The 12,186-nt window shown below is 43.3% G+C and overlaps 1 protein-coding gene across 3 annotated transcripts in view; it reads left to right on the top strand.

The window, feature by feature from the left end:
• LOC112138810 (transcription factor IIIB 90 kDa subunit) overlaps positions 1 to 12,186 on the top strand; it is a 126,411-nt gene that overhangs the window by 56,801 nt on the left and 57,424 nt on the right. For all 3 annotated transcript variants that reach the window (XM_036209863.1, XM_024261451.2, XM_024261452.2), the window contains exon 12: positions 65 to 355. In XM_036209863.1, coding sequence (XP_036065756.1) covers positions 65 to 355 — 291 coding nt within the window. The remainder of the gene's footprint in view (positions 1 to 64; positions 356 to 12,186) is intronic.

Here is a 12,186-nt window from a genome sequence, read left to right as displayed (position 1 = left end):
CCCCATATGTTTGATATTCACACACGGCTGGTCGCAAACACTGATGGTGACTTTGCTCTCCCAGACCTCAGCAGTGAAGACATCCGCTCCGTGCTGTCTCAGCAAGAAGATGTTCAGTCCGATGAGGAGCTCAGGGCTGTTGCCAGGCACTTTGATAAGGACCTCGATACACTGACTGTGGAGGCTCTGATCAAGTTGGAGCAGGAGACTCCGCAGGAGGAGAATGAGTGTGGGATGGAGGTACCAAAACGAGGAGGCCCGTCATTGGCTTCCATTCTGGGAACCATGCCTTCAGCAGCGACCCTGGGCCTCCCGGAGTCCATCAGCGATTGCACTGGAGAGGAGATGGAAAACGGTGAGTGACTTTCTCCCACTCCTCCATCTTTTCTGTTTGGGATCAGCAGCAATAATCTGTTTAATCTCCTTGGATCAGTTTATTTCAGTTTATTGTTTCCTAATTGTTTCGTTATGATTCATTTCTTATACATTATGTCAACAGAAGTCAGTGACAATATAAAAGAAGGAAAAAAGAAATCTCTAAAAACACAAATACCCTGTAGGTAACATCTTTTTCAGTCCATGACTCTGAGGTCCAACTGTAGAAAGTTTGTTTGAGACTCTGATGGCTGAGATGCTCTCCACCTATTCTACTTCATCTCAGCTGCTTCTCTTCATCCTGTCTTCTCTGTTCTACAGTTGGATGTGGAGTTTCTGGATATGTGATCTTCAACCCTCGTCCTTGAGACATGCCATCCTTCTTTTTCCTCAGACATTCATGTCCTAGCTGCAGCTAATTATCTGAATCTCAGTCAGTCAAAACTTGAATCAGATATAGTCCAGATATAACTGGGAAACGAGCAGCGTGATGGATCTTGAGGACTGGGGTTTAAGCCCACGGATATACAGTTGTGTTCATAAATTCACATACCCTGGAAGACTATTTCTTGAACATTTTTCATAGAGTATGAATGGTAACACAAAACCTTTTTTCCTCTTATAGTTAGTGGTTGGTTGAAACCATTTATTATCAGAAAATTCTGTTTATCTTTTTAAACTATAACGACAAGAGAAACTTCCCAAATGACTCTGTTCAAAAGTTTACATACTCTGATGACTTTGACTGAAAACATGAACACAAGCTGATCCAAAAGGGTTTGAATGACAGCTGAAGGTAACCATCCTCACCTGTCACTGGTTTACCCATAATCAATGTGAGTACTAAAGGTCTTGGAGGTTCTGGTCTCCAACAGAACCTTCATCCAGTTCTGCACCAACATGTCTTGATCGGAGTCATGAGTAAAGCTAAAGATCAAAAGATCTACGGGAAAAGGTAACCGAACTGTACAAACAGGAAGGGAATATAAGAAGATATCCAAGGATCTGAGAACGTCAGTCAGAGTTCAAACTTTGATCAAGAAGTAGAAAGTGAGGAGTTCTGTTGAAACCAGAACATGATCACAAACTTTTCTGCTACAACTGCCAGAAAAATCATTTAAGAAACACACAAATAACTTCATCTGTGATCCAGGACTCTGAAAAACCGTGGAGTGGATGTTTCTAGATCTACAATAAGGAGACACATGAAGAAAAATGGGCTGCATGGTCGAGTCGACAGAGGAAAGACTTTTTTGTACGAATGACACAAAACAGATCGGTGACAATACGGCAAACAGCACAGAGACAAACCTCAGAACTTCTGGACCAAAGTCATAGTGATGAGACCAAGGCTGAACTTTTTGTTCACAACTATAAAGGCTACATTGGAGAGGAGTCAACAAGACCTATGCTGACAGTAACACTATCCCTACTGTCAAACACGGAGGTGGATCGCTGATGGTTTGGGGTGTGTGAGCTACAAAGACTCAGGAAACTTGGTCAGAATTGATGACTGCAGGACAGAAGAAACTGGAGGAAAACTGTCACTCTTCAGCTCAGAGGATGTACAGAGGACACACTTGGACATTTCAACAAGGATCCAGAACACAAGACCAAGTCCAGCTGTCATTGGTTCCAGCAGAACAAGGTGAAGGTTCTGGAGTGACTCCTGACCTCAATATTATTGATCCACTCTGAGGAGATCTCAGACGGACAGTTAGAGCAAGACAGACCAAGAATTGAAAGGAACTTGGGGTTTCCTTTAAGAAGAATGGACTACTTTACCATGAGAGAACATGAAGAACTTCATCCACAACGACCACAAGAGAATTCAAGATGTTACTGATGCAAAAGGAGCAAATACAAGGTCTTAAGAACTGGGGGATTTATTAGGGTCATTTAGGAAGTTTCTGTTGTCATTATGATTGAAATGAGTCAACACTGTTGATAATAAATTACTTAATCCAACCAGTATCATTACATTACATGTTATCATTCATACTGTCTAAAAAAATAGCCTAGAATTCATATTTTTTTTCCAGGATATGTAAACTTATGAGCACAACTGTTCTATCATGATTACTGACATGTAAAATGTTCCTAAAAGCTCAGCTTTGATACTAAACATTAACGCTCCAGAAAGTGTTGCACAAAGCCCAGGCCAAAGTAACATTTAACCCCTTAAAGAAGTTTTCATTGCGGTTTTTGAATTACTGTTAGTAGAATGCATTTATTCTGGAAGAATCCTTTTTTTGCTGCTTGTAACAAACGATGCTCGTCTCTCAGAGCAAAAGCAGTAGTTCTGGAGAAATTATGAAAAATGCTGCTTGTGGTGAATTCTGTCATCGACTGCAAGATCTACAAACGTGGTAAAATGTTCTCTAAAAGGTGCATTCACACAGAACGCGATTCGTTCAACAAGTTTGCATGCCCCGCCCCTCTCTTGTCGTACAACAAATTCGCTGCTCGTCGCCTGTCTAAAAATGTGTTCCGGAGCCTGATGCTACATGTGGGAGGAGCTACCAGCTAATGCATTTAGGATGATGCTATAAGGAACGGTGTCTGTGGATATCTCACTTAGAATGAATGAAGACACAGATGATGTTGAGAAATAAATCAGGTTTATTTATTGTGAAGAGTTCTACAAAAACATCAGTAATCATGTCTCCATGTTTGAGTTTATATGATTATCATTAAAAGATATTCCTGCTACAGGGGGCTGTGTCTGTATGACAGCCACTTCCACTGTGTTTCTGTGTCTGAGCTTGAAGGCTCTCTGTGTTGTTTTAATCCAAGGGGGAAGAAATATATTAGGAGACCTTTTTCCTTTTTCTTTATTGTCTGGGTGAGACCTGAGCCGGCGGCCTCTGAACCCCTCAGCGGCTCTCGGTCTGCTGGCATATCGAGAGAGTGAGCTCCACCGCGGTAACAAAAGCTGGCGATCTGTTCAGAGTGTATCCCGCCTTTTCTTCGAAGGAGCCAGATGAGCTCTGCAACCCTGCGGCTCAAACGGGTAAAGAAAAAAGATGGAAGTTCAGGACAAAAGTGCTTGCTTTGGATTAACATTCTACCTGCTGATCGAGTCACTGAAAACGTCACATGACCAAAGCTGAGTTCCTGATTGCCTGATGTGATGCGGCGACCTGTCAAACCTCGGTGCTCAAATAGGGCTGCAGGACCTCAGACCAGCTCTTTGACTTAACATTGAAACTGTCCGCCTCCACCACACGAATCGCGTTCGCCATGAATGCACCCTTAGATCCTGCTGAGTTCACATCTTCATGGGAGAACATTCTGCTGGATGTCAGCCCCTCTGTGTGAGGGGTTTTGGTTCAGTCTGTTAGAATCCTCCTTCATGGCCTCGGTGTCATCAGGCTTATAGACGACGACCTGCCCTAAAAAAGAAAATGGCTCCTGATTGAAGGCTGGTTTAATTGCTGCCTGGTGGGGCAGCAGGCTGACCTCAACAGAGAAGTGTGTGATTACAGAGGAGTCTGACTGCGTTCCTTCTCTTTGCGCCTCATTTCAAAGCTTAATTTGTGCTTATATTTAAAGAGCTGCAAATTACAGTTTCCTGCTTTTGCTGTTTCTTTTTCCCGCCATGCCTTGATGGGTGAGAATAAACTCTGCCTGTTTTCCTCATTCATTCTGTCATTTGATCCATAGTGACATGGTCGTGATCACTCCTGTGGTTCTTGTCTGCAGGACTGTTTGGGATGAAATCTGTCAGGTCTGCTGCAGCACAGAGCTCACTTTGATTTCACTTCTGTTGAACTCATGCTCAAATGAAAAAGCTCGTTTATTTTCCCTCCTCTCGCTCTGCTTTCGGGAACGGACATGTGTGTGTAATTATGCAGACTTTTTGTGTGAGGCTGTACGTGTCTCCCTGTACCTTCAGGCGTGTTTGGTAGTGGACACACATGAGGTTTCTGTGGGTTCTCCTGGTTCGGTTCAGGATTCAGTAGGTTGTGGTAGGAGGGGGAGGGCCTTTTCCATCTGAAGCTTTGAAGTATTCAGTGGACAGGGTGCCTTGTGATTAGCTCGCGCCTTTCATCCTCGCCCCTTCAGTAGTAGTAGTATTTTCCGTGGACATTGTTAGTGAAGGTCAGGACACTGCGGGGCGGAAAGAGAGGCTCATTTTGGATTTTCTTGAAGAAGAACAAACAAGTGTAGGAAAGGAAACTGTTTCTGTCACCAGCTGGTTTTTTGGAAGAAGAGGTTGGCTGTTTGGTTTGATTGTTCTGGAAGCACCTTTGTAGTCACCTTCTTTATTTTCAAAAGGCCTCCTGAGCTTCCAAGTGGCTTTCCTGTTGTGATACCGAACAGCTATTGTCACCAGAGGCCACCGGCAGCAAGGCAGGAAATGTCAGTGATTGTGGTTACCTAGGACAGCCTGCCACTGCCCAAAGGATGGCACAGTTTAACTGACCAGCTCCAAGAGCTGTGGCTCTGCAGTGACGTGGTTCAGCTGCAGAAGTGTTGGTATAACAGCACAATTAGGATGTGAAGTTAGTTTCCCATCAAGTTTTGAAAAGCTTGACATTGTACTTTAAGTCATGATGAGGACGAGCAAAGCAGTTCTATTTGAAGATCACATCCAGGAGGTCATTCCGTTCTGTCCAATTCCACTCCTCCAGGATCAGGGGCCTTCTCGTTCTTCACTCAGACCTGCCCCCCCCATGTTGGTCACCTGAACCAGGTGTCTTTCACGGGGGAGAGATGAGAAGTATGGGGTCAAATCAGGATCAGTTTAGATTAAACGAAAAGAAAGACTGAAAATTCGAAAACAAGACATTGGAAATTTAAAAAAAAGAAAAAAATAAAATTTGGAGAAAAAAAAACAAAAAAAAAGAATTTTGTTTTCAGATTTTCTTTTTTTTTAATTTTCAAGATTTATTTCAAGTTTTCAGTTTTTTTTTATTTTTAGAACATTTGTAAATTGTGTAAATTTATAATTTACACATTTTTTTTTTTGTTACGTCTATTTTTCAAGTTTTCTATCTGATTTTTCGTTCACTTTAAGCTGATCCTGATTTGACCCCACAGAGAAGGCAGTAGATTCCTCTTTTCCCATCAGAACGTCAGGGTTAAGGTTGGTTTACTTCCTTCCATCAATGTAATTAAACAGAATAATGCATGAGCTTAGAGATGCTGGATGAAGTTGAAACGGTGACGGCTGCATTCCTGGTTAAAATCTCTGAGCCCTCAGACTCATCGACGGACCGTCTAACGGCGTTTTCATTAACTTTGCTGTCAGCGCAGCGTGGCTTCAGCACCTCGGCATGACTTTGTCACATCCATCCATAGCTGAGGTCTTCTGGGAGCTCTGGACTGCACCATCTGAGGCAGCATTGATTCCAGCAGTGTTTTTAACTGAGCACTTAGTTCAATCGATGGCGTTTGTCCCGACCTTAACCACCACCGCGAGCCTGGCTCCCTCTTCTCAGAAAAGTGATGGTTTCACTGCAGATGTCTGGGGAATCAACTTTTGAACGCGTGTGTAGCTTTAGCAGGTTCTTCTGTTTTTTTTCTTCTGTTTTATTTGCTTTTTATTTTTAGTCCCCATTTTTGATCCTGCCCCAGTTTAGTCGTTTTTCCCAAGTGTTAGTCCATTTAAAGATCATTCCCCAGACAAAACGTTAGCATTAAAAGATTTTGCTTCCATCTTTTGTCTGCACTCTCAGCATCAGTGCAGTAAATGTTGGCTCTGAGCGCTGGAGGCGTGCTGAAGCTCTCTGACGGCTCTGCGCTCTGACAGCAGCTCTGCTGAGTCAATTACAGTCTTTTAGATGAGCAGCATCTGCCTCGGCCCACAGAGGAGACACTCTGGGATGAAAGAAGATGCCAAGTCTCAAACCAAGTTTCTGCAACACCACACTTTTCCTCTTCCTCAGGCAGATCCGACCATAAATCTCCTGCTATGTGAGCAAAAGGCAAACCAGGAGTTCACAGTTTGATCAGCAGCTTTCGTTTCTCCTTCAGGCCCCGATGCCTTTGTTTTAAAGGTGTAAGAGTCTCCTCCAGCCAACCAGAACATGTTCTTTATTTACTTTTATAACATTATCTCCATTTCGGTCAACCTCTTTCAGAAACTTAATTAACAATTTTAAAAAGTTATTGCACAATCATGATAGTTGGATGCTAGAGTAATTTCTGCTAAGCAAATACTTTTAGACAGTAAGCAGACACAAGCCAGATTGAGATTTTTCTCTCCAGGAGACCAATGATGGTTGATGCCGCCATAGAATCTGACGCAAATCTGCACACACTTCCCATTTTTTACAACTTTGGTTGCCTAGGTTACAGAAAAGAATCAATCCAAGATTAGGTTTAAGCAGTCAACAATAACTTCTCTTTGCAGGCATGGGAATTTTCGGTCAGAGTTCCTGTAGGAATGATCATTTTGATGCAAAACTGCCTTCAGCCTTTCTCAGCTTTCCTTCCCTCCAGATGACATGCAGAATACTCCAGCAAAGCAGATTTCATTTATGCAGGTTGAACAGACTTTAACTGTAGACCTAAGCAGCAGTTATAAAAATAAATAAATCATGTACTTTTTTCCGCGGAGGTAAAAACTTGACAAGGTCTTCAGCAGGAACTGGAAGGGTGTAAAGATCGACACCAATGAAAAGGGTGTTTTTCATGTGTTCTTGTGGCATTTTTCTGATGATAGAGGACATATAGAAAGACAATTAAGATTAAAATGGCTTTTCTGAGGATTCTTTGTCCATATCATCATGAATCAGGAGAAAATCTAGTTTGAAAAAGACTGTGTTAGAGGTGTAGAAAATATGCTCGGAGGGCCACGAGCTCCCTGCTCTGCACTCCCACCCAGAGGAGAATTTCTGATGAACTGTTGCTGCTCTGCAGAAACTATGTCCTAGAATAGAACGCAGGTTATTGATTTTAGCTAAAAACTGTATCATCATAGTTCAAAGACCACTGGGAACAGTTGTACAATAGATAAGACGATGATTGGATGATCAGAACTTTAACCATGCCAGGTTAAACTCTAATGTGGGTTATTTGTTGTGTTGAGTGCGCCGCTGTCTTTTAGAGCAGGGGTCCCCAAACTGTTGGTAACGTGTTCTACTCACCTTCTTATACACATATCACTCACCCCCCCCCACACTGCACTCTCTAACATACACACAAAGAAACATGGGCCTCTGATCCTCTGTCCCCTACCCCACTCGTTGTGGCGGGGGGACCTGGCCCTCAGCAGCGGTGGGCATGTCTTCTGGGTGCTGGCTTCTCAGCAGCAGTCCTCTCTCCACGCAGGCAGAGGGATCCCTGAGTCCTCTGGCTTGGCGGGAGCTGATGGTCACTTCACATCTGAGCTGGGGTGTCCGTGTTCCTCTGGTGCTGGTTCTGGTCCTCGCCTCTTTAAAATTCCCAGCAGTGCGGTTGCCTGGTCAGCCCGTGTTTACCACGCTCAACAGGGACCCACACTTCTATTGGGTGTACTCGTTTTGGGTGGGGGGGAGTAATTCTACTAATTCATAATTCTACGGGACTTTCCGCGGGGTGGATGGTGGTTACCTGGAGCGGGTCTACCTTGAGGGGCAGTGGTTCATGGTGGGATGCCTGGGTGGTAGTGGGCTGTTTGTCTTGGGTGGTTCTGTGGATGGTGGGGGTTTGTACTAAGCCCCTGGTGCAGCTGGGAGCTGTTCTCTGGCTGGGCTGCAGACTGGGGGCCCCTGTGGCGGTCCTGCTGGCTCTGGTCGGGGGTGGCTGAGGTGGGTTGGCTGGCGGGTAGATTTCCTTGAGCTGCTATCTGTTGTGGATGTCCACGGGGGCCTGACTGCTACTGAGGCCTCACCTTCAGTGGGGTCTTGGTGGGTGGGGGAGCAGGCACTCACCCTCTTTTTAGATTTTATCATCAACCTCAGGAGAACATCAATATTCACCTGAGCACAGGTGTCGGCTCACCTTTGCTCTAATATTATGCATAACAGAGGGAAATGCTTTACAAGTGTTTGTATACGTTTGTGCGCGTGAACTGTAGTCGTATTGAGTACATGTTGACATGTTTGTGTGTGAAGATTTTTGTAACATTTGAGTGTGTGTGGACAGGCCCCGCCCCTTTAGACTAACATCTACATCTGACAGCAATAATGATAAACCTCCAGCAACTTGCTGCTTTGTAATTCTAACCCCCCCCCCCCCACCATTATATACAGAAAGAGTTTTTATAAACATACTCCTCGTGTGTCAGAATTATAACCTACTGTTGTAACAAATCTGTCCAACACCAGAGGCCTTCTGCTCGGATCTGTCTGCTCAGCTGTTGGCTAAAAACAAGTTGAGGATGAAATTATGAGTGCATAAAATAAACAAAGAACTGGTTATTAATTGAACAAGAAAGCAAATGAATAAATAAAATGACTGAGGCTCCTGAAGCATCTCCTCTGTGGAGCTGCGTTTTGAGCCTTCCCTCTGTGTGGTTGTGATGGAGTGTCAGGCGTGGTTAAGGTGAAGCTGCTGCACGCTGATCACACCATCTCAGCACCTGTTGAATGAATTATTAATGTGCTGGTATTTGTTCTGTTCCCAGCAGGATGGATTCTGGGTCCATCTTTAGCTGAAAATCAAAACAGGCAAATTCCTCGTTAATATTTAAGGCCAGTAATCCTTTCAGTCTAATTACTTCATTGTATTTGTTTGGCCTGTGCTGCTCGGGACAGCTGCTCGGGCCTGGCTCTATTTTAGTACCTGGGGCGGTACCACAGAGCCCAGCAGACACGGCCAGATGGACAGAATCTCTGAGGAGGAGAGCAGCACGGGTCAGAACACGAAGAGACGGAGTCTCAACAGTCGGATGTTTATTTCAGGCACACTGCTCTGGTTGGACGTCCTGTCACGCGTTCAGTGAGTCAGGACAAACTGAGCGCGTGCAGCAGCGTGGTGTGGAATGGGTTTAGCTGCAGCAGCTGTCAGTCTGTCTGCTGAGAGAGCTGTAGTGGGCCGTCACAGGAGTCTGCTGTGATTGAAGATGATGGGCCTCATCTGGCCTGAGGAGGCGAAGCGAGCCTCTCGTCTGCAGCCGGCAGCCTGACGGGGGATGACAGCTACGTTTAGCGGGGCTCTCGCCTGCGGCTGTGATGCTGCAGCAGCTCTGACCCTCCTTCCTCACTTATCCTCTTACAGCGCAGAACTCTGGCTTTTATTCTTGCTTTCACTTCCTTCAGAAATCTAAACATGATTTTCCTCTTGTTTAGTCTTTGTAACTGTGGAAGCGTTTGGGACTCATATTTCAAAATAAAAGTCAGTATTGGAAATGCTTTTTCATTTTCAGAATGGAACTGTATTACTTGTCTCTCAGATGAAATTAAAAATCAATTATCAGAATGGCTTTTTCTTTTTCTTCTGTAACACCGCTCATTCTGTCACTTAATTAAAATGAAAAAGAAAATGGCATTTGACATTTAATTTTCAAAAAGTTCTTTAGTAAATATGAACCAATATTCTGTTAGAAATATCAAATTAAAAATTACAATTCATAAACAGAAATTCTTTTTTAATTTTCACTATGTAACGGCATTACTCGTCTCATAAATAAAATGAAAAATGAATTCTCAGAAGGGCTTTTTCATTTATATCTTGTAGATCTTGAATTTTGATTAAGTAACAGAGTGAGCGGTGTTGAAAGCTGTTCTAACAAGTGCTCTTCAATTTCATTTAAGAGACGAGCAATGGAAGTACATTGTGAAACGAAAAAGCATTTCCAGTATAGACTTTTATTTTGAATTATGAGTCACAAACACTTCCATATGTAACAGGCCTTTGATCCTCAGTGGGTCCATCACTGTTGCTTCATGTTTGTAAGGTTTGACTTTGCAGAGAGAAAGATCCGCTTTGGTGGGCGGAGCCAAACAGAGCTGTGTGCTATTAGAAATCCAACAACGAGGAAACTGATCAATATTTTATGTTGGATTGTGACCTACATTAATGTTTTTACCATACCGAGCCCTGGTGCTGTCAACAAATTGCGCGCAGTCCACGTTTCACCACCACAAAAGTCCCGCCCACCACTGTTACAAGAGGCGAGCAGTTCAGTGTGGACAGACACGCCTCCACCTGAGATTCCAGCCGAGCCGACCTGAAATCCAGCAGGATCAAAATTCTCCCAAAAATGTTTCTATTATTGTTCAACACAAACACAATAATAAGCATTTATGAGAAAAAAGGAATAAGCTGGAAATGGACATCAGTGTTCTTAGGAGAGAAATTCTTATTTTTGGTGGCTGAGGTTGCAAAGAGTTAAAAATAAACATTCTAAATGTACAATTTTGTGTGTGATTTCATATTATGAATATTTGCAGAAAATATATGGCTGACAAATACTCTACAATTAAACAAAAAAGTAACCGCGATTAATCACGATTGATTTTTTTTTTTCCAGGTTTGGGATTAATGAGTGATGTGTTTTTAATCGATTCCCGGCCTCAGGTTTCAGTTCTGCAGAGACAGCTTGTAGAGCTGCAGGTACATAGGAAGAGGCTGTGGTGGGTGTGGAGCAGAGACTCGGCAGGTGGAGGTGGGCCAGTAGGAGGATTTGAGCAAAGCAGTCTTAAGGAGAGAAAACAGATTATCATGTAATTTAACAGAAAGGAAGAGTGCTGATTGGCTGAGGTGAAGAGGAGATAAGATCCTGCTGCTAGAGCAGTCAGGACAAGTATGAATGAAGGTCAAATGTCTGCACGGCAAAGTTATACATTATACAGACATTTCCCTCCCTGAAACCTTTCCTTTAATGTCATAAAACACATTTATCTGGCAGTGTCTGGCTTTTTGTGCTTGAAGGACAGTGAATAAATCATTGTACACAGATTCATATTCAATAATTTTGAGAAATCTGGGAGAATTATGTATAAATCAATAAATTAAACCATTAGAGTACAAAACATCAGGAATCTTGGAATCCTGAAGGGCTCTGCTTGGAGAGCACATTCAGACGGTCTGTAACCACAGTCCCCATCACTGTTTGGTTAGCTGTCAGTTTTTGAACCGTGAAGGCCAACAGTACTCAGCAGTAAAGAGGTCCTGCTGGTGTGTCCTCTTTCACCTAGCTAAACACAAAAGACAATTGTGACATTTGGGTTCTAATTTGTTGTGTCAGCAGTTTGACATTTCAAATGTTTTTTTTTTTTTTTTTACCTCCATCCATCACAATCCATTGATAATTAAGCACAGATAAAATTCCTTCTGTCAATTCATATATTGTTGCTTTATTTGTATTTGTATTTATTATTACTTTTTGTTTGTGAATGTTCTGGTTGTTGCTGTTTATTCTCTTGCTGCTTGTTGTTCAACAGACTTGATTTGTCCCTTTGGGCTTCCGTCAGTGTGGCACTATGGATCCAGTGTAGCCCCCCCCCCCAGACGCATACAACATCCACACAGTTGCAACCAGACTGTGTCTGGTGCGTCTCAAAGTCCCCAAAAGTTTCCATGAGCTGCAGCTCAATTGACTAGATTTGTCCCAGGAGGACCTGAACAGATGCTGAAGTGCAGGTTTCACAAACAGAAGGGTAACCAAACCTTATCAACTCAATCAACTTTTTTTGCTGACAATGACAGAGCTTGGTTGCTAGCTAAACCGGCCCTTGGAAAGATGGCTGACCGACAAAGAGCGGCTGTGGGAGGGAGGGGGTTGGCAGCCTGCTTGGGCCTTCTGAACTTCATGATTTTATTCATTCATTTTATTTTTATTAAGGAAATAATAAGAAAAGATTCTCCACACCAATTGGCATTTTATTCAGTGTAATTTGTGAGAAGCCTCTTGAGAAGCAACTCGGGGGGGGGGGG

Source organism: Oryzias melastigma, linkage group LG22 (genome assembly GCF_002922805.2).
Source record: "Oryzias melastigma strain HK-1 linkage group LG22, ASM292280v2, whole genome shotgun sequence".
NCBI lineage: Eukaryota > Metazoa > Chordata > Actinopteri > Beloniformes > Adrianichthyidae > Oryzias > Oryzias melastigma.
This window is presented reverse-complemented; position numbering and strand designations above follow the sequence as displayed.